Source organism: Motacilla alba, chromosome 4 (genome assembly GCF_015832195.1).
Source record: "Motacilla alba alba isolate MOTALB_02 chromosome 4, Motacilla_alba_V1.0_pri, whole genome shotgun sequence".
NCBI lineage: Eukaryota > Metazoa > Chordata > Aves > Passeriformes > Motacillidae > Motacilla > Motacilla alba.
This window is the reverse complement of record NC_052019.1, coordinates 6,032,756-6,053,255: the sequence shown is the minus strand read 5'-3', so window position 1 is coordinate 6,053,255 and position 20,500 is coordinate 6,032,756. Positions and strand designations below refer to the sequence as shown.

General features: G+C 45.8%; 1 protein-coding gene across 4 annotated transcripts in view; it reads right to left on the bottom strand.

The window, feature by feature from the left end:
- The window catches only part of FGFRL1 (fibroblast growth factor receptor like 1), a 163,541-nt gene extending 144,644 nt beyond the window's left edge, over positions 1-18,897 (bottom strand). The window contains exons 1-2 of one of the 4 annotated variants that reach the window (XM_038136368.1): positions 18,399-18,897; positions 17,252-17,361 (exon numbers count right to left, since the gene is read on the bottom strand). In XM_038136368.1, the coding sequence (XP_037992296.1) occupies positions 17,252-17,312 (61 nt within the window). In that variant the 5' untranslated portion in view covers positions 17,313-17,361; positions 18,399-18,897. Of the gene's footprint in view, positions 1-17,251; positions 17,362-17,493; positions 17,716-17,739; positions 17,914-18,083; positions 18,164-18,398 lie in introns of those variants that run through there. The other 3 variants (XM_038136372.1, XM_038136369.1, XM_038136367.1) reach the window with 3 other exon arrangements.
- Between the last annotated feature and the right edge of the window lie 1,603 nt (positions 18,898-20,500).

Genomic DNA, 20,500 nt, shown 5'->3' with positions numbered 1-20,500 from the left:
TTCAAGCTACTGTGCTCAGCAATCGTGTGAGCAACAGCCTGAGCAAACCCAATTAATTTGATTTGTAGATTGCACAGATTAGCAATTGTGTTCCAGTGGTAAATCCCACAAGGAGCCCCTCTTGCTTGCATTTTTGTACAGCTCCTCATTTGTTACCTGAATATGTAAAGGCACCTATCTAAATCCCTTCCATTTCTTTACTGCCAGGTATGCAGGCCTGGCTTCCAACAGCACCTTCTGACCAGGATCTGTCCAGATCCCTGCAAATTTTAGTTCTGAAAACTCCCCAGTGTCCATGTCAGGAATATAAGCAAAAACCTTGACCCTGAGGCACTGAGTGGCTCAACAGAGCTGTTTACAGGTAGTCTGGAAAACAACTTCTGATGGGCTCTACTGTAGCCGCCCGCCATGCCGGGGCTTCTGCACCTTCCAACACCTCTGGCTTGATCCAAATTTAACAGTCAAAGGGTTCAGATTCAAGGGTGAGACCCTTTGCGTGATAAAAACCCAAAAGAGGGCCATCGAAGCAAAAAGAAACACCTCAGTCTGTAAACTGAAAAATGTTGTATGACCTACTGTTAAGAGTGAAAATTATTCTTTCAGCTTTATGAGCAACTGTATCTCAAGCAAAAATGCCTGCTGAAGAAGCATATAGTCAAAGCTGCATGAAATTCTAGTAACATTTGTTTAAAGCCAGAGATGTCCCTTTAAAATGAGGTCTGTGAAGCTGGGAAAAAAAAAAACAAAACAAACAAACCAGTGAGGATAGAGGGGTAGTGAAAGCTTTTTTCCTAGTTTTTTAGTACCGTATCTACTAAAGAAACATGTTCTGCTGGTTAAAATAAGAAAAGCAAGATTCTACTGATATTGACTGGATTTCAATATTTCTAAAAACACGAGCACTTCATAAATACACTGAAATATTCTGTCATCGCCAGACAGAACATGCCAGTTTTCTATAAATATAGACATCTGGCAGTGGTTTCTTCTGCTGCTCTATATTTCTGGTGTGAAGAATGCTATTTTGTAAGCAAATGCATGTTGGAAATTAATTTCATATGCGACAGGTTACATTAAAGAGCAAGAAAGATTTGCTGGGCAGAAGGACGTAACAAAACCAGTGTTTCCAACCACTGCTCCTGACCCTCTCTGTGAGGTCGCCTTCACAATTCTGTAGGCATAAAATATGTTCCTCCAAGCAGTGCTGTGAAGCTTAATTAAAGCATGCCCACAAATTGCATTGAAATTTGAAAAGGGCACTTAGTTTGGCGTTGTAATTCCAGCCATGGTGAAATAGCACTGACAAAACTATGAATATTAAATATCAACAAGTAAGAGCCTGCTTGGAACAAACCACCTGAGGGGTACCACAAGCAACAGCTAGGTGTATAAAATCCAGTGCTGTAGGGCTATGCTATGACTTTTAGTCTTTCCTTTTTTTTTTTTTTTTTAAATAGTATTTCCAGTCATATCTATGTCCTAATCTGACCCATGGTACAACCATCCACAGAGTTGCATCAGACAGAGGGCAGGAAGAAATTCTTTTTTGAAGAAGGTAGTGAAGGTACTTAAGCCCTGGAACAGGTTGCCACATCTCTGGAAGTGTTCAAGGTCAAGCTGAAGGGGCTGCCTAGAGGAAGGTGTCCCTGCCCATGGCAGGGGGTTGGAACAAGATGATTTTTAAGGAGTCTTCCAACCCAAACCAGTCTAGGATTCTATGATTATACAAAGCTGGGGACACACAGGGTCATTACAAACAGGTGAGGACAGGGGAAACACCTTACTTCACTAAAGGCTCCCCTGGGCTGCAAATGGACCCTAACATCTCACTCTAAGGGTGACAGGAGATCTCTGTGTAAGGGCATGGGCTATGTTTTCTATCCACATCTGCTTTGCTCTATAAACTCCCTATCACAAAGTTATTACCATCAGCAGATAGATCAATTTCTGACTGGAAAATTTTCCCTCCTGGTTAACATAACCCAAGCGTAAACACTCTCTCAGAGGTTAACAAAAGCCAGCAGCCCAAACAGGGACAACTCTGCAAGAAAATGGGAGTGGGAGTCAGGGGGAAGTTGAAAAGACAATTAATCACAGGTTTTCATACACCTTAACACATTCCTGCCAGCGATCAGGCATTTAGAGCGACTCTGTATTGCTTCTCACCCCCTTGGAGACATCACAATAGATCCCAGAGCCATCCTTGGCATCCAGCCCCCACTGTCCACCTTCCCCACTCCCTTCAGTAAACACCACTAATTCCCCAGCTCCATCAGACCTTTTTTTTTCTTCCAAATCAGCCTAAAAGCATTTTGTTACCAAAGACAAAAAGAAAAGCAGGGAGGACCCACTAAACCCAGAGTCTCCAGACAGCTCTCAGCGCCTGTCAAATGCTTGCTAAAAAATCCAAATAAAGACAAACCCAAGCAGCCTTGATACCTTGTGTTATCTTTGCAGGCTGGCTGCTGCCTTATCAGCTCTGACAGAACCCAGCATTTAAGAAAAATTCAGTAGTCTTTGGGTGGACGTTAGCTCCTAAAAAAAACACGCAGCCGAATTGCTGGAAGTTGGTACAAGAGGAGAGGGTGAGTGGGTAAGAGACAGTCTGAAAGGCACCACTATGGTCTTGCTGTTCCCTCCCAGGAAACACGCTGCCATGTAAGATTTTCAATTATTTATTCCATAATTCACTCCTCACATTTCACATCCACTGCACAGGCCAAGAGCTACAAGGGTGAACAATGGCTCCAAATGCTGCTTGCTCACATTAGGAATGAGAATGGAATGGAAGTAGGATAGAATCCAGGCAAAGCCACCAGCTCTTCATACCAGGTTTTCAACTCATAAGAAATGGATGAAAATCTTCTGACCATGACTGATGCTGGTCTTAAGTGCTACTGCCCTAATGGGGAAGACAAAGATGTTTTGTCCTCATCTTTACTTATAAAAAAGATGCTCTTTATGGACGAAGTCTCCATGGAAGAATTTGGATGTTAAGGAGCACTTTTATCATGAAAAGCAAAAATTCTATTTGCTCTCACACATACCTCACCGTGCACTGTGGGTTTTGGCAGCCCCCTCACACAGGAGTTGGACTTCTCCTGTGCAAAGGCATGAAGGTCCTCCTCTTGAAAAAGTAATAAAATAGTTATAAAACACCTTTGCTTGATGTTAATTGATGGGTAGAACAAGTTAGCAAGAGAGGAGCTGTCTCAAAGCCACAGGCTGCTTTTCAGAGTCTCATTTGCAATGTGACAGAGGGAACAGCTGGGGGAAGGAATCAGCCTCTTGTCAACCCCAGAGGGAAGGACAAACAGACAGACATTCCCTGGGGAGCTGCCCTGGCATTATAAACCCCTCTGACAGAGGGTGAGTGGCTTTCTGCCTCTGACCTGACCCTTACTCCCCTAAAGAGTCCTCACAAGTCTTCCTAAACAGCTAGCAAAACCTGAAGTGACACAACTGGGCTCCCAAAATGACCCTTTTTCTTATTTTCAATTTTTGCCCAAAATAACACTGCAGGGGAGGCAGAGGAACAAAGCAAAGGAAACTTTGCAAGAGTGGAAGGTCCTCAGCAAGTATTTCTTTAGATACAAGAAATCTCCAGGTGTTTGATGTATGTGCCTAAACACTTGGAAAAATGGTGTCTGAGAACAGAGACTCCTCTAGTTGCAAAAGTGCATTGAAATCCTTGGGTTTGGACCTCCCCTCGTGTGCCTCCAGTGTTGTGCCACATGGGTTCAGTGGATCCAAACTGGGATGAATTCAAATAGATGTGTCATACACTATTTTCCGTGTTTTATTTGACTTTAATTACTTCTTAGCAGTACTGCTGTTTGAAAAAAATCTTTCTCAATTGAGGGTGTTGGTTCTGCCTAGGGCTGCTTGGCCCTTTTCCACTGAAATGCCCTTTCAACAACCACTAGAAGCCTTTGCAAGGAAAATGAAATCTTTTGGAAGATCTCTTTTTCTGTGACTGTGTGAAAATTTGCTTCTCTCAACTCTCTTTCCTTCTCCCAGATTTTAGGTTGGTTGTTATTTCCAGCTGGCTAGAAGGTGGAAACCCGTGGTGGGCTCCAGCAGGATGTGAGCAACACTTGGGAGCAGTCAGACTTTGCTGGTAGCATACCTGAAGACACTTGGATGATGACGAGGATGATAATAACAGTAATAATGCCTGAATAATCTGGTTTTGTTGGTTTTTTTTCATTCCAGAACTTTTGATGGTTGTTTCTATAAAAAATAAGCACAGTGTAATGCCATCTCTCCCTGAAGGCAATTGTGCCTTGTGCCCATCAGAGAGGGGACAACTGAACTTGCAGTTCACACACATGAACCATGGTGGGTGCTCAGTGCAAGGCTTCAGCCTGTGCATGAACAAATGCTTGCATCTGTTTCACCTTGGGCACTGAAACAAGCTCTGGGGACAGAATTGTTGGCCTGGTGGGTCTGTATTGTAGCAGCAGCAAGAAATCCTCATCAGGGCAACATCTGCTTTGTACAGGGTGCAAAGGTACCTCACCATTCCGGGGGGTACAGGGTAAATAAAACTCAGCTGACCAACGGGTCTGGTTTTGGAGAGGCCCTTTGTCAGAGTAAAACAGAGCCTCTGTCCAAAGAGCAGCTGCATTTAACACTGTAGCTGTCTGTTCTCTGTTCTGGGTTCGACAGCCCTTACCACAACAACAGCGCTTTGGTGCAATGAGGACTTCCAGGCTCTAACTCCAATTTAAAAAAAAAATAACAAAATCACACCAGCTATAATAACACCTTTGCCTTATGCTGTGTTCATCGTACCAACCAAAACCTCTGCTCACTTGCTGACCTGCTCTCTGAGAGCAATATTAAATATCTCAGATGTTGCAGTCCTCCTCAAGCTCTACCTTAATAGTAAATACACTCCAACACATGCCACAGACAGAACACCCTGAGTCAGTTTTAACACTGTGTTAATTACAGCAGAAAATCCTGTTCAATTAATTTGTAGCATTTTTCATCTGCCTCAGACAAGTTTTTGGGTTTGCAGTTTGGGGTTAATTTGCACTTTATAGTATCTGCCTTACCCTTGCAGAGGTAAAAGGGAAAGCACCTGTAAGTACACAAAGAAAACAATCCAAATCAAAATGCCATTTAAATTCATTCAGGGTTATTCCTTGCTGCTGTTACTTCAGTTAGTCTCTGATAACTAAGCTGTTCCCTTTTTTCCATTCAAACACTTGTCTCAGTGAAAGTCTGATGGTGTTTTTCCTTCTGGAGATGGAAACCCCAGAGATGTATTTTCAACCTCCCAGCTCAGTGTTTCCCAGATATTTTGAATCAGGCAGGGACTGTTGCCAAGATTTACATTTTCCCCAGATCACCACACACCCTCACACTCTGTTTAAAGCCATCCCAGATGCAGGGATGGACCCTGGAGTGGTTCTTTCTGCCCTGTTCCTGTTGTCCTTCTTGCAGTCCGTGAGCCAGCGTGGGAACCTACACTTGTCCCTCTTGCATTGCCTAAGAGGGACCCATTGTCCAGGTACAAGAAGGTTTGGCAGATTTTAAAGCATATTTAAGAAAAAAAATTTCTTTTTCTTTCAATAGGTAGCGTTATTGAGTACCAGGTTCTGATTTTCACACCTGTACCTGAGTTTAGTCTTCCAAGGCAGAGTAAACCCAGCAGCCTTCATATGGATACTGATACATACACCAGGATCTTTCCCCCTTTCCAAAAAACTGGGTGAAGAGGCAAAAGCCACAGCTTCTCCAGGGTGCTGGGTCATGTTTCAGAAGGTGAGACATGTGTCAATCACCCCTGGACAGAACTCCTGCATCATGTGTCACTGGTCAGCATAAACATCCCCTTTCAGAAATCCCCTAGAAGTGTTGTTTGTGTAGCCCTGCAGCATTACCTGTTTAGCCTGCTGGCTCTCTTATTCTCCCTGGAAAAATATTTTCACCCACAGGGAGTATTTTGGCTAAGTTGTTTTCTCTGCCTTATTTTTGCAACCTGCTGAAGCAGTGCCAGTAGTCAGAAGTTTTATAGAGACAAAGCCAAGCTTGAAGAGAAACTTCTGGGTGACATCCCACATTCACCTTGGCTCCAGGGTGGATACACACTGTGCCTGGACCAGAGGGAACACCTGGTCACCAGCAGCATTGGTTGCAGCCACCTTTGCTTCTCATGGAGAAGCTTCTTCCTTGCAGCAGGCAACGCCACGGGCAGGCCAGCAAACACTGGCAGAATTAACTTGCCATTTTCCATTTCCCCAGAATGATCCTTCTGCCTCAGAAGACAAAAGCAGAGACAGAGGAAGGAAGGTGTCACCTATTTCCCTATAAAATCCCTTCAAATTTCAAGGGATCATTGAGATAAACAGAAAATTGTCACAATGCAGAGTGTGAAAGATGCAATCTCCCAGCGCAGAAGGTCCAGCAATACACTACCCCTGAGCTGAACCAAGAGCCAAACATGACTTCTCAGTCTTCACACTCACTGCCCCCAGGCTATGTTACATTTTGCCCTGTGGACCTTGATGCATTTGAGATTCCTAAAGAGTCATTTTATAAATGTTCCCATAAATATCCAGTCCTTCAAAGTACTGAGCCTTCCTGCCGTAAGCGGGAACAGAAGAAAGGACTTGCTGCCTGTAAGGACACTGCGATATTCCACCAGCTCAGCCCATGCTCCTCTAAGAATTTAAACCATCACATCTTTTTCCAGGTTGGCTTCCTGCCCAAGTTTCCTCCCCAAAACATCCAAAGCAAGGTCAGAGGAGCTTTCCCCCTGGCACAAGGGAGTTAGCAGGCTGGGAGCAAAGGAGGACAAGGACAGGCCAGTGATGGGGTCAAGTTCAGTCATCTTCAGCTGCCATGAAGTCACACCTGAGAAGGATTTACTGCCAGGATCTGAGCGGCTGCAGTCAGGAAAAAGAAGGGGAGTCCTATTTGTGCATCTAATGACCCAACTTAGCAGGACAGAAACCAAGTGCTTGACCTTTCCCAACATCATGTGAAGCAAATGCTCCATATGACACGGCTCCAGCATTATCTACCAGGCACAGGTGCATGACTGCAATTAGAAATGACCGGCATTTCACACATAACAGCACCTTTCAACCCAACTCAGCCCATCCAAAACCACTCTGAGACTCGATTACCATTTTCTTCCCACCCAGCCTTCCCAGCTCCCTTGCCAGCCCGAGCAGCACCAAATTATTCCCCACGAAGTCTCACAGCTGTTATTTGAAAATTAAACTGGAAGTCACGACACCTCGCTGCACGCTGGTAGATCTTACACTTGGCATTTGGTTTATCCCAACACCATTCCTCACCCCCACCCCTAAACCAACTTCCGTGGAGAACAATGCTGCTGGTTTGTGTCCACAACCAATTTATTCCCCCCTTTCCAGCAGCTCACAACGCCTGCACCTTCAAGGGGCAGAAGCTGCTTGAAGCAAAGGGTTCCTTCTGGTTTCTGGAAAGAAAAGGCTGCCCTCTATAATCAGGGTATTGTTCTCCCTAAATGGAGCCAGACTCTGTAAACACGCTCCTCTGCACAGCGCTGGGAGGGTGAATGCCAGCGTGTGTATACATACATGCAGGGAATGTGTCCTGTGCTAAACAACAGTGAATTATGTTAATTCATTTCCTCTGCCTAAACAGTGCTAATAAGCTTCGGGAAAGGAGGAGGGAAAAGTAAACAAGAGTCCATTACAAAAAGGTGAGGGGGGGAGGTAACCAAATAACTCCACCAAATGTCTCCTCTGGGGAAGGACATTCACAGCTCAGACGGGCTCCACACAGCCCTCCCTCCGTTCTGCTGGAGGTGGAAATGTAACAGCAACAATTTCTTTCTTTTCTTTCCAAACGTTTCAGCCTGTTTTCACGAGTTCAATCTTGTGAAATGGGAAATGAGCCCCCACCAGTGCCCTGATCCACAGTGACTGCATCCCTGGGGGCTTTGCACTGCATGTGATGTGAGTGCTCCAGTGACCAAGCCAACATGAATAGTCAGAGCCTATTTGTGATTTTCTAACAGGAAAATAATTTCACTAAGCAAACTGCCATGCTTTGACTCAAAACCCTGATTAGCACAGTTTGAAAACAGGGCAGCATACTGTTCTGGGAATTAACTTGCTTGACCCCTAGTCTATAATGGCACTCAAATAATCTGTGAGTCAGACCAAGTTGAAAAACTCTTGGAAGACCACACTGAAAGAATTTACTGGATTTATTGGATTTTCTTGGATAAAAGAAAAATAAGCTTGAAACTCCACTTAGTCTGTGGCCTTCAGAAAGACAAGCTTTTTCTCCTGACAGTATCTAGAAGAGGAAGACTGCCTATGCTGAGCAGCACTTTTTGGATCTCTTTTTAATGTACTGGAAACTCTCAATAAATAGTCATAATTATTATAAGTATGCAGGTCTATTGCTATGATCGCTTTTGAGTAGCACCCTTGGAGCAGCTTTCTTCTTTGGTATTGATGGGAAAGTAAGGGACAGCTTCCTAACCCTGTGAATCTATAGTACTCCTCCAAACAGGAATACTCAAGGGGAGGAGAGCCCTGAATTTAACTTCAGTTTAAATATCTAAAGGCTACTTTACCAATTGCATATAAGGACTACTAGTCTGATGTCCTTGGAAGATCATTGGAAACAAAAATAAACCTGTGTAAATCACCATCACAAAATACTGCTTGAAATCCTCCAAATCCTCTGGCCTACTCCTGTTTGAGCAGGCAGGAAATCAGAAAAAGCATTCTGCCTTAGGAATACAAGCAGGACTTTGCTCTGGTCTAGATAAAACACTGACCCATCCCCACCTTATGGTTTCTGCAGCTCCTGAGCAAAATGCTCTCACCAGCCTCTACTACTTCTTTGTATCTCCGAAATAATAGCTGTGTGCTCAGAGCAAACACCTTCAGAGAACAAATCTAGCAATCAGCAATCAACTGTCCAAAGCCACTTCCCTGCATATGCAAATATCTCCCTAACAGGTTTATGATTCCTTGTCAATCAAACAAGGCAAAGCAAACACCTGCTTACTGTCCTGGCCATGACTAAGTTGAAAGTTTCACTCTCATTAGCCCTTAATGAAATTAGCCCTGGCAATACTGCATTTCTGATAGGCTGGGAATAGCAGGGAGGAGGAAAGATACTCATCAGCTCTGATCTGTTATTCTAGTTTTATATTAACTATTGCAGATCATGATGAACCCTCCCATGGCGTGGTGCCACCCTGCACAGAACTGAAACTCAGCCTGGTCTTATGAGGCTCCAGTTTCTGCTCTCTGCTAGGATTATATATTTAAATCCTACTCACACCTACTCAGCCACAACTCACTGAACCTAAAGGGACTATCACCTTTGTGATCCAACCCTGAACATTAAAATATGAAATTACTTATCAGAGCATGGAGCCTGATCTCCATGGAGCCTGACCTCCTCTCTGGAGGAGCTGTCAACTCCTCCCCGGTTTTTCCATTTCAACTGCCCAAAAATACATTAAACACTTCCCAGTATTACTCGTCTGCATAAAGAGATGCTGGTATTGCCACCAAAATGTTGTGTTAGTCTGCAGAAGAACAGGGAAGATTTAGATTCACCCAGTAGGGGAACAAGGTGGCTCACAGCACCCTCTCTCTGAAGAATATCCACACCCTGCAGGAGTTAGAGCCACCAGTTTAATACTGACTGGTCAATGACAAACAAGCATCCTTCCTTCCACAGAGAGTCTGGAGTATCCCTGGGGAGATATTCCACAGTGTTCAGAGGTTCATCCTGTTACTCATTAACCCTTCCATCCTTGACACGCAGTTCATACACCTGTAGCTCATCTGGCACTTGCCATTGCTTAACCAGCAGTTACAGATGTGTTACAGATCTGTGTTAACAGATCTGAGAACAACCACCAAGAAAAATAACTTCCTCTGTTACTCCAACTCACACAAATCTGTTAGAGAGGAAGGAGGAGGGAAAGAAACCTGTTCACAGTGCTCCAGCATCTGCAGCTGCCTAACTCCAGTACTTTGGCTTGTGCAGCTTTGAGAGGCTTGAACAGCTTTCCCTTCTCCCTTCTTTGTGGTCAATCTGGCCTTGCCCCATTCACTTCTGTCTAGAACAAAGGAGATTAAAATCCATACAAAGCAATAGTAAAACACAGCACAATTTAAGCATCCCTTTTACATTACAAGGCTTTTACTCAGAGTCACGCATTGGTCAAAAGCCAATCAAGTCTCACACCTGTACATGGGGGCACCTGGGAGGACACAAGAGATGAGAGAACTACAGCACAGACTTGGAAAAGCTGCATCCCAACATCCCCTTCAAAGTCACACACTGCCTTCCAAGATCCTCTCCCAGGCACCAGCAGGCCTCAAGAGGAGGGGTACGCTAATTAATCTGGACTAAATTTTATCTTGGAGGTTGGCTAACGCATTTCCCACCATGTTCCTCTCCAGCTTTTTCCCTCTCCCAGTATCTTGGGCAAAACTAACAAGCCCAAAGTTACCACAGAGATATTGTGCCAGTCCATATTAATACCTCTTAAAGTTATCAGTTCAGGGGGTATGTGGAGCAAGCCTAGTAAGGAGAATTTTTAAAAATGCCTATTGCACAAATTAAGTCCACATTTCCCTATTTGTCTGCTGTTCCTGTATTTTTATCTGACAGGCACAAATACTGACAGCTCCTAAAATACCCAGCCAAAGCAATGCCACATAAGAGGCACCTAGGGTATGACATCTCTTGCATTACTCACTTGACAGGATACCCCAGATTGTGTGAATCTCTCATGAAATAAATTTACCAGATTTCAGAAGCAATTATTTTGTGTCACATCAAGCTGGAAACCACTTGTAGAGAGGCTGAGCATAGAGGTGCAGCCATCCTAAGAAACATTAACCTGCTCCAAGGAGCCTCTGTTCCCAATTTACATTTTTCTCCTTTCCTTAGTGAAGCTCAAAGTAAGCTTGAACACTTAATGGAAGAAGTAGCCTGGAGTTATTGGCTGAATTTCTTCATGAATATTGGAGTGGCTGGGATGAAATAACACTGTCAGGTTCCTCCCAGCACTGCAGGACGCTGTGTTTCTGCTGTGATACCAAGGGGATACTGAGTAATCAGAGCAAACAACCAAACTCCACACAGCCTGGGTTTATTTGACTAGAAAGGGAGGGGAAAAAAATAAGATATGGGAATGGATTTAGCAACAAACAGCATACACTCACTTATTTAAAAACAGTGAATTTTTGAGCCCATCCAGACACAGAACACTGCCCGCAGGATGGCTCTCTGTCTTTGGGGATAAACCTCTCTGCAGCAACCCAGGTTTAAGCAGTGAATTTCCAGTTTTCAGTCCTGGCAGTGCACACTCCACCCATCAGCCAGAGCTGGCAGTCAGTAGCAGCAAAATGTGCTTTTCTAGAATAAAAAATGGGAGTCCAAGCCATGCAGTCAAGAAGGCGAGTGGCACACTTAGCCCACATCCCCTCTGCCATCACACATGAGGTGAATATCACAGATAATCTGGAAAAATCATCCTTCAGGGATGGATCCAAAGCCTATGGGAGTGAGTAGGAGTCACAGCACCAACACTCACAGGCTCTGAATCAGGTCCTAACCTGTCACAACTGGCATGGGCTGCATCTGCCTATCTCATACGACATCAGGACAGCACAATCAGATTAATCAAGCTTGCTTTTGGAAATATTTTTCTTTTACCATAGTATCACAGTTGCTATGACAGAGCAGCAGACTGAACAGACTTGCATCAGACAGAGGTGTTTGCAACTTCTGCCTTCACACTGGCTCCACTCTCAAAAAGTCCCTTATATGACCAAAAATGTTTCATCTTGCTGCAAAATATTAGAACAGGTAAACACAGCTAAATAGGTATGGGGGCGTTATTACTAGAGAAAGCTCCAAGTAAAGGCTGATTACAGAGAAAAAGATAAGGAATAGAAATCCAAATTAAATGTTCCAAACAATATCAAATGCATTTTAGCTTGAGCAGCCCACCAGAAAGTACAGGAAGAGGTCAGATGAAAGACAAATTACTTGAAACAAGACAAAATGAGGAGGGTAATGAAAGAAATGTAAGAAAAGAGCATTTCCACCAACTCCTGTAATGCTAGGATACATTTGCACAGATCCTTTTGGCAGCTTGGTTTTACAAGTCACTGCAGACACAAGTAGGAGCTTCACATCTCAGGAAAATCAGCTGCACCAGTTCAAATCTCACTGAATAAATACAGCTATGACTAAAGGTTGTTGAGTTTCTTTTAATTCAACCTAGGCGCAAGAGGATCTCTGCACTGTTATTTTCTTCCTTCAGTGGAAATTTTTATCTCTTTCAGTAATTAATCCAAAAATGCACAGGCAGAATCTACTGCACTCACACTATTCCATGACGAGCGTTCTGCACCCAGATGTATCAGTGTCACTTATGCTGAGACAGACACTCAAAAAAGAATTATCAGAGAGGATATTGGAAAAGATCAGTTCTATCAGCTGAAAAACTTCAGCTTTAGTTAATAAATTGGTACCAATGGCCCCAAATCTTGAAAAGGGAGTTCCTACTTGCTAGCAAGTGTCACTTCTTTTTCAACTTCGAATGTTTTTTTTTCCTGAAAAAAAAATCCCTGTAATATCTTAATCACCAAGTTGCTTCTCAATCAGAAAGTTGCTTCTGTGGTTAAGACTCAGGCTTTGGTGTGTGCAAGTTCATCCCAGAAAAGAGACATTTGGATTTGCTGCTTGCCTCTTTTAATGAAGGTCAAAGAACCATATGGACTTGGAAAACAGAGTTATAAAAACTTTAGGGAAAATCTAGATGTATTTGAGCAATTTGCTGAGTTTTGTAATATTCCTAATTAAAAACAAATAAAATCAACCCTAATTTTCCAGTATGACGCACACTGAATTTTATGTTTAAACTCAGCCACAATTTAAAGCGGCCGACGGCCTCAGAAGAAGGGAGGAACCAGCGTTTAAAAAATAACCAGGATTTTCTTAGCTCGTCATGTTGACTCTAGGTACAAGTCATGCTGACAGATTATTCATGAGCAAGTTCCCCAAGAACAAGATCCAAAAAATGCCCCAAACTTCTCTAGAAGATGTGCTGTGACTTCCATAAAATCTGAATCAGGCTGTTAGATCTGAACATGCTTCTCTTTCACAAGCGAGAAATTACCTAATCGTTCTATCTGGTAACAACCACGCAACAAGAATAAAGGCATAATACAAAAGCCAATACCTATCTCTCTCACGTTACCATTATTTATATTTTCTGTGCTTACTGAAGGACTCTTATAAACCCCAAACTTACAGAATGGGAATTATGTTCATCAGAACAAAGAACTCAACTTCCAAGAAACAAAAAAGCACTTCTTTATTCCATTTTCTTCAATATTAAGAGAAACCAAAATGGCACACAGCATTATTTCTGCATGAAACCATTGAATTTTGACATGGTCCAATCAGCATATTCCCTGTAAAGCAGACACCAAGCAGGTTTGCAAGCCAAGGTCTCACAGAGAAGTGCCAGAACAGAAAGCAATTAAGGTCCCGTTCTTCCCCTCCCTACGCAATGCACCGAAAATGAAATCAACATCCAAACTAATTAGTTTCCAGCAGAATATCAGTTTACTTGCTAACAGGAGGGTGGTTACTGCTCTTACCAAAAACTTCTAAACATACCATGCAAAATCTTGCTTAAGCCACGGGACCAAGCCAGGCACATCCCAACGTTACCATATACGGTCACCAACGCGAATATGATGGCAACTTGACAGATTTGGAACAAATATTGCGTTGTCGGTCACTGAGATAACACAGGCAGGAAAATATCAGATTGTATTACCTGTGTCCAGCTGGAGGTGTGGCATGGCAAGAGCCACATTGCTGCAGGACATAGTCACTGAAGGTTAGTGACCCAGGATGGCATTAATCCCTGCAGAGGAGGGCCAGGGCAGGACACTGAAGACTTTTATGCCCAGTATAGGGCTGCTTGGCGAGAGCAGGAATGGAATAACATGAGGGATGAGCCACTGGACCTGCACTGTTATCCCAGGTTCAGAGCAGACATTATCTGTCGAGGCTGGGATCCAAGCTGAAGCTGCTGACCCACACCTTGGCTGTCACGTGGAAGGCACAGTCCCTCTGTGCCACAGCACTCAGGTTTTGTTCTCCAAGAGCGGGTTTTGAGCACAGAGGCGTTCTAGTCTTCAGCCACAAGGGAAAGAAGGGGCTTGGATATCTACCAAAATAGTTCCAGCGGAAGACTTTTTTGGTTAAGGCTCCCTTCAGGAGATCCTTAGCCTGGAATAAGACTGGCCGCTGAGAATTATTCCAGACTAAGTTTTTTGGAAGGGTTTTTCCAGTGCATTTGCAGGTGTACACAAGCCCTTAGTCAGTCTTTCAACCCCAAAAGCATTGCTTCAAACAGAGCCAGAGCTACCTCACTCCTAATCCCTTCAAACACAGACAGTTCTACCACCTGTACCTCTAAAATCAGACCTGCTCTCTGTTTTTCCTGGATACTTCAGAGGTACTGCCTCTTTCTTAAGAGTTTATCTTGGTTTGCTATGATATTCACCTTTTTTAGTGTCTTCTACATCAGTGATGAGATTCATTGGTGGGATAGAGCCAGCAGGCACAGACACCACCCTGGAAAAACGCCCCTTTTTGCTGGGAGGTGGGAAAAAAACCTGGTGGCTAAACCCAATCAGTCATTCCTGCAGGGCCCTTTGCCTTAAAAGGTGTCACCTAAATCAAGATGTAAAAATAATACAACGTAACATTTAATGCAAGATTGCAGCTGAGCATTCAACTGTCAGGAAATATCAAAGCTGGAGCGCGTGGGCAACTTAACTCTGCCCCCTTGTGCAGATGCACCATGGCACAGCTCTTCCCCAAGCACAGGCTCAGCATTCAGTCAGCTTCAAATTAAAACCCTAATTACAGCATGACCTACTTTTGCCTTAAATGAGTAGAAAAGAAGGACCACCGCTTTCCCAGAGAGCCTCCTTAGCCACCTTCCTCACTTGATCGCCATCCAGCAAGCACCTATTAAACTTCTGATGCCTCGGATCAGGAGGTGCTGGTACACTTCAGGCCACACATGTCTAACCTGCAACCAGGACACAGGTATGAAATGCTGTTTGACCAAAACAAAGAGCTCTTCTTCCTCCAGAGAAGAGCCTCACGACCTCAGGCTGAGACTTGGCCTATAAAACCTGAGCGACTGCAGCAGGTAACGTTTACACATCTCCAGCGGCCAAAGCCCTCGTATGAGGTGTTCAGAAAAACTCTGCAGGCACATGAAAAGCCTGGCACATTTTTCCAAGAACCTGAAATTATCCCAGTGTAAACACCTAACAATTGGAGATATCTGTCAGCACAAAGTTTCAAAGTTCTGGGAAGTGTCTCATCTCTGCTCACAAGTTTGATCTTCCATCTACCTCCTTCATTATCAAAAATGTTCTCCTTCTTAAGGAGGTCTAAAGCAGGACTTAAATGTCAGAATTTTGTCTCTGTTTTCACAGCCATGGTTCTTTTTTTCTTCTCCGCTTCCCCTCTCTTAAATCAGCACACAAATGAATGACATTTTTCATGGGTTTGGCCCTGGCTTTTAACCTCCATTTCTTGATGATTTTAAATAACCAGAACCATCTCTCCATACACTTACAGGATGGGTTTTTCCAGCTCTGAAAAGTGTTCAAATAATCCAATTACCAATATGATCCTATCAAAGTTATATTTAAAAGACCTTTCCACAAGAAAAATAATGATGTCCTGAAATTACTGCTGTTAATTTCCTGTCTCTTCTTCACATGACAGCAGCCCAGAGTGCTTCACTTTCCAGGGGCAGCAAGCGTAAGAGCAAGACAATTGCAAACCAAATTTAAACAGGGTCAGCCAGTAAAGGAGCTGATACTCAGCTCACATCAGAGACAAGAATCTTTTTGTCTTCTCCTGCCCACTTCAGATCTTTTCCGGAACTCCACCAACTTCTCAGGTCCATTGCAATAATATACATCCATGAAGTCATCTTAATTCACACACTGCTGCCCATCGCCCACAACTTAAACTGAGTCTCCATTGTAAGCCTTGCCTGGAATTCAGACTTGAAGGAATTACAGCCTATGTACTGTTTTCTTTTTCATTCAGCTTCCAGCCAAATCATTTTATAGTGCTTTTGCCTCCATAAAATATTTGCTTGAGAGCCAATGCCAAAAAGAAAAAAAAAAAAAAAAAAAAAGCAGTGTACTAAACCAAACTTGAGTTTTCAGAGTAATTCTCCCCCTCGCCTTTCCCACCCTCACCCCCAAGATTTATTTTTGGCAAGTTACAGCCCAAGTGAAGGGCAAGTTTAAACCTTTTAATTCACAAGTCCTTCACACTGGACAACTTCAAGGTCTTACAACAATTCACAAAACTCTGACACTGTTGGGAATTGCGGCTGGAGCAATCTGCATCCTAAAGTTGTACCCCTATTCTCCTGGAACAATGCAGCCCCTGCTTTGTGACCAGAGGCAGGGGAGCTGAAATCCTGGATTCCCATTCAGGCTTTCTAAGGACAGCAGCCACCAAGGTACAACACAGGCAAAGTGCAGGAAGCACCACCGCTCCTTGCACTCTGATCCCAGAGCTATGCTAAAAGCACTTTGCCATAAGGAACTTCTTTTTTCCTACCCCCATCATTCCCAGGTCAATGTATTTCAATTTGCCTCTGGAAGGGTAACCTGTTTATTGAAATCTGATCAACTGCTGGAGCCTCAGCACTAAAATACGCTCTCGCTGTTAGGAACTGTCATTTGTCTGTCACCGGCGAAGTTAATGGATGTGTTTGTTTAGTTTGTAAGTGGGAATACACAGGGCAGAGGCTGGACGGATTACGGGAGGGAAGAGGTATTTCTGATCCACAGAGGAATGCAGTTGCTTTTCTTTAAAATTGTCTGTGTATTTTTACACAGGCACAAGAAAAGCCCCTGGAAGTTCACCTGTGCCTAACAGACCTCAGCAAAGCCGCAGCGACCGCGCTCCATCCCAAACACCGGCCCCGAACCATGCAGGTGAGGAGGCACCACACGTGGGCACGAGCCTGCACCTCTGTGCAGATAAAAAATGTGCAGGGGACAAGTCCCTGCGGACAGCAACTCCCCTGGGGAGTCCCTCCGGGGGCACCACGGGTGTTAGCAGAGCCCGTGGAGCAGAGGGAAGGGACAGAGTCACAGGCTGATCGCACCAAGAGTGGTCCCCTTACCTCTCGCTGAATCCGAAAATGCAATTATCCCTGCGAAAAGGAGCGCCAGCTGCAATTCCATTTTGAAAACCAGATCCCGCCGTATCGCACAGGCTACTGTCCTCTCAGACCTGGAGGCAGGAAAAAGGAGAGCAAAATAGTTACTGGGGGGAAAAAACCTTGAACAACCCTCAACTTTGCAGAGTTTTAAATCCTATTGAGAAGATTGGCAAGAAAAAACAGCAAATGAAAGAGCAACGTACTTGTAATTCATTCCTTGGTGCTCAGTGAGTAAAACTTTGCCCTCCTCTCTGCTTTAGCCTGATATAAATCAAGAACCCACTGAGGCCAGTAAGCTCCTCTAAGTTTACAGTTAATGCATAATTCTTTAGTATCCTGTACAGAACCAGTCTGGAAGGCAAACAAAACGCTAGCAAGTGGCCATAAAACAAGATTTCAGGTTAACAATTTGCGGAGGAACTTGGTGGAAGGGGGAGGAGGAATGTTACCTCTCCCATCAGCAGCCCAGAAAACTTTGTGTTGCTGCTCCAGTGCCCCTCAGCCAGGCTCCGCTCTGGGTACGCGCCTTCCTCCACTCCGAGACTTCTCTGTACAGCACTGATTCCTCCTTTCCTCTTCTTCCCCACCCCCGGCACGCTCTCCCCACCAACAGCCCCACTCGTTTCCGTGGGCTCCAGAGGTGCGTCCCAAAGCGCAACCGCACTTAATTGCCCAGATTCTTGAAGATGCCTTCGCTGTGATACGCACGCCCGGGGAAGATCAGGTTTACATTAATTACACCCTATTCTCCTCCTAAAACTCTCACTCTCTAAACACTGTCTGGATTCCTCACCCTTGTAAACTCCCCGGTTTAAACACCCCGTGCCCCCAGGACACACAACAACCCGCGTACAGCATCCAGCACGGCAAGCACGGCCGCTCCGCCGTTCGCGGCGGGCAGCGGCGGGCGCCGGGGCTGCCCCGGGGCGCAGCGCGGCTCGGCGGTAACGGGATATTCGCCGCCGGGAGTCGGGGTCGCGGGAGGGAGGGACGGGCGGGGGGACACCCGGCGCGATGCCACCTGGTGCTGCGCTGGCGGCTCCCAGCTGCGCGGGGACACCACCGGCGGGGTGTCCCGTTGCGGGGTGGCGGCGCGGGGGACACTTACCTTGGCTGCTGCCGGGCTCTAGCACCGCGCGCCGGAGCCCATCCCCGCCGCTCGCCGCCTCATGCCCTCCGCGGCCACGGCGCCCGGCGGGCGCTCCGCCGCCGGCCTCTACCTCATCCCCCCCTCCCCGGGGTGGCGGGGGCTGCCTGGGGGTGCCCTCCCCACGGAGCGGCTCTGCCCCTTCACCGGCTTTTTAACAATCTCCCCCCCTTCGCCCCCGCGGGCGATTTTTTTCCACTCGAGAGTCACGGGCGAGGAGGTCAGAGAAAGGGGGAAACCTTGTAAATTATTTTTTTCCTGCTTTCCGGGCCGGGCTGAGCGTGTGTGTGCGGGGAGGGACAGCGGGGACCTGCCAGAGCCTCCGGGGCTCCGCGCCGCGGGATGCCCGGTGATGCCGTCCGGCGGCTCGCCCAGCCGGAATCCCGTTTAAGGAGCGAGGGGAGGAGGGGAAAGGGGTTGGGGAAGGGGAGGGGAGGGGGGGGGGGGAGAGCCGGAGAGAGAGAAACCGGCGATAAAGCAACTTTCCCTGCAGGGCTTTGTGGCGGTGGGGGCCGAGCCGCCGCGGAGGGCGGCGCGGGGCCGCCCCGCTCCAAACTTCGCACCAATCCTCGGGAGCCCCCGGCAGCCCCCGCCCTCCGCCGGCCCCGCTCCCCTTAACCCTTTGCGGGCGGCCGCGGAGCGCTCGGTGCGCCGGGAGCCGGTCCCGCAGCCCCCGCCGCGCTCCGCAGCCGCCGCTCCCCAGCCCGGCACTCCCGGCGCCGCGGTGCCGACATCGCCGTGCCCCAGAGCGGATCCCCGCCCGCACCCCCGTAAGCCCAGCGGCGGTGGAGACCTCCGACCCCGCTGCCCAAAACCCGTCCCGGCCAAAGCACCCTCTGGCCGGGCCAGGAGAGAGCCCCGGCCGTGGGAACCCACCGGGGAGGGACGGGGGCGGCTGCCCCCGTTTTGATCTCTCGGTTTGGATGCAAATGATGCCAGAAAGAAGCTGGCCTGAACTAAACTAAACCAAGTGGAAAATAAACTGTGGAGATGTCAGTTCCTTATATTAACTGTTACAATTATTTATTATTTACTTTCAAACACGACTCGGCTGATGCATCCGCTGTTACAGCAAATCACTCTTCATACAGGATCAAAACCAACCTGGCAGAATTCACCAAACAGACTAAACAAACGACAAGAAAAAATACTGTCTCAATGGCTAAACTTTTTATATCTCAAAAGAAATATCATTACTGTTGATGTTATAGCTTCTTAGATCTCTTACTTGATAGGCTCCAGCATGAAGACCTCCTTGAAAACAAAGTTGTCTCAGTACTTGTTCAATGTGATAGGCACCAGGAGAACGCCTAAACGCAAGCCAAGAATTAGTTTGAACATCTGTCTTATCTGTTTTGTTAGGATTATGAAATCACACCCTCTATTTTTATTGTTACTACTAAATATTTTTACTGAGTGGTTCCTGACAACATTAAATCTTGATACGCAAAATCAATGTGAAAAACATGTAAGACTAAACATATAAACCCCTTGAGCCAGAAACAAAGTGTCTGACAACACTGTTTTTGTATTTTACATATTTATAGCATCATTTTTATGACTAAAGTTAATTCAGCTGAGGAATCCCAGATGGACTCCTCCTCCTATCAGGCAATAACTTCAGCCTCATTGATTTCAAAGACAGTGTTGACTGAGGGAAACCTTCAGGACTTAATCTACATGGTCATGTTCATGCCATGCCTTCTGATAAAATCACTCCAACTTGCAGCAGAGTGAGAGCATCAGCTTCATGCTGCATCTCAGGGGATGATGTGTAACACACCTCTTTGTAACATTTCCCAGCCATTTCACCCCAAAGGAGTCAAGGTCTTTGTCCCAAGGACATCACCACACAGGTGATCCAGCCCTAAAACTATCTACACAACCTCTGTTTCCGTGCAGACTGAAGTCCAAAGCAGCCTCAGTTCTGGTGCAGATGTGGGACATTGGTTCATGGGCAGGTTTCCCACCAGGTTAGAGGGACCTGGCTGAGCTCCTACTCTGTGTCTTGTTTTTCGAGTCATGCACAGAGACCGAAGCTTAAATCCCAGATGCACCATGAC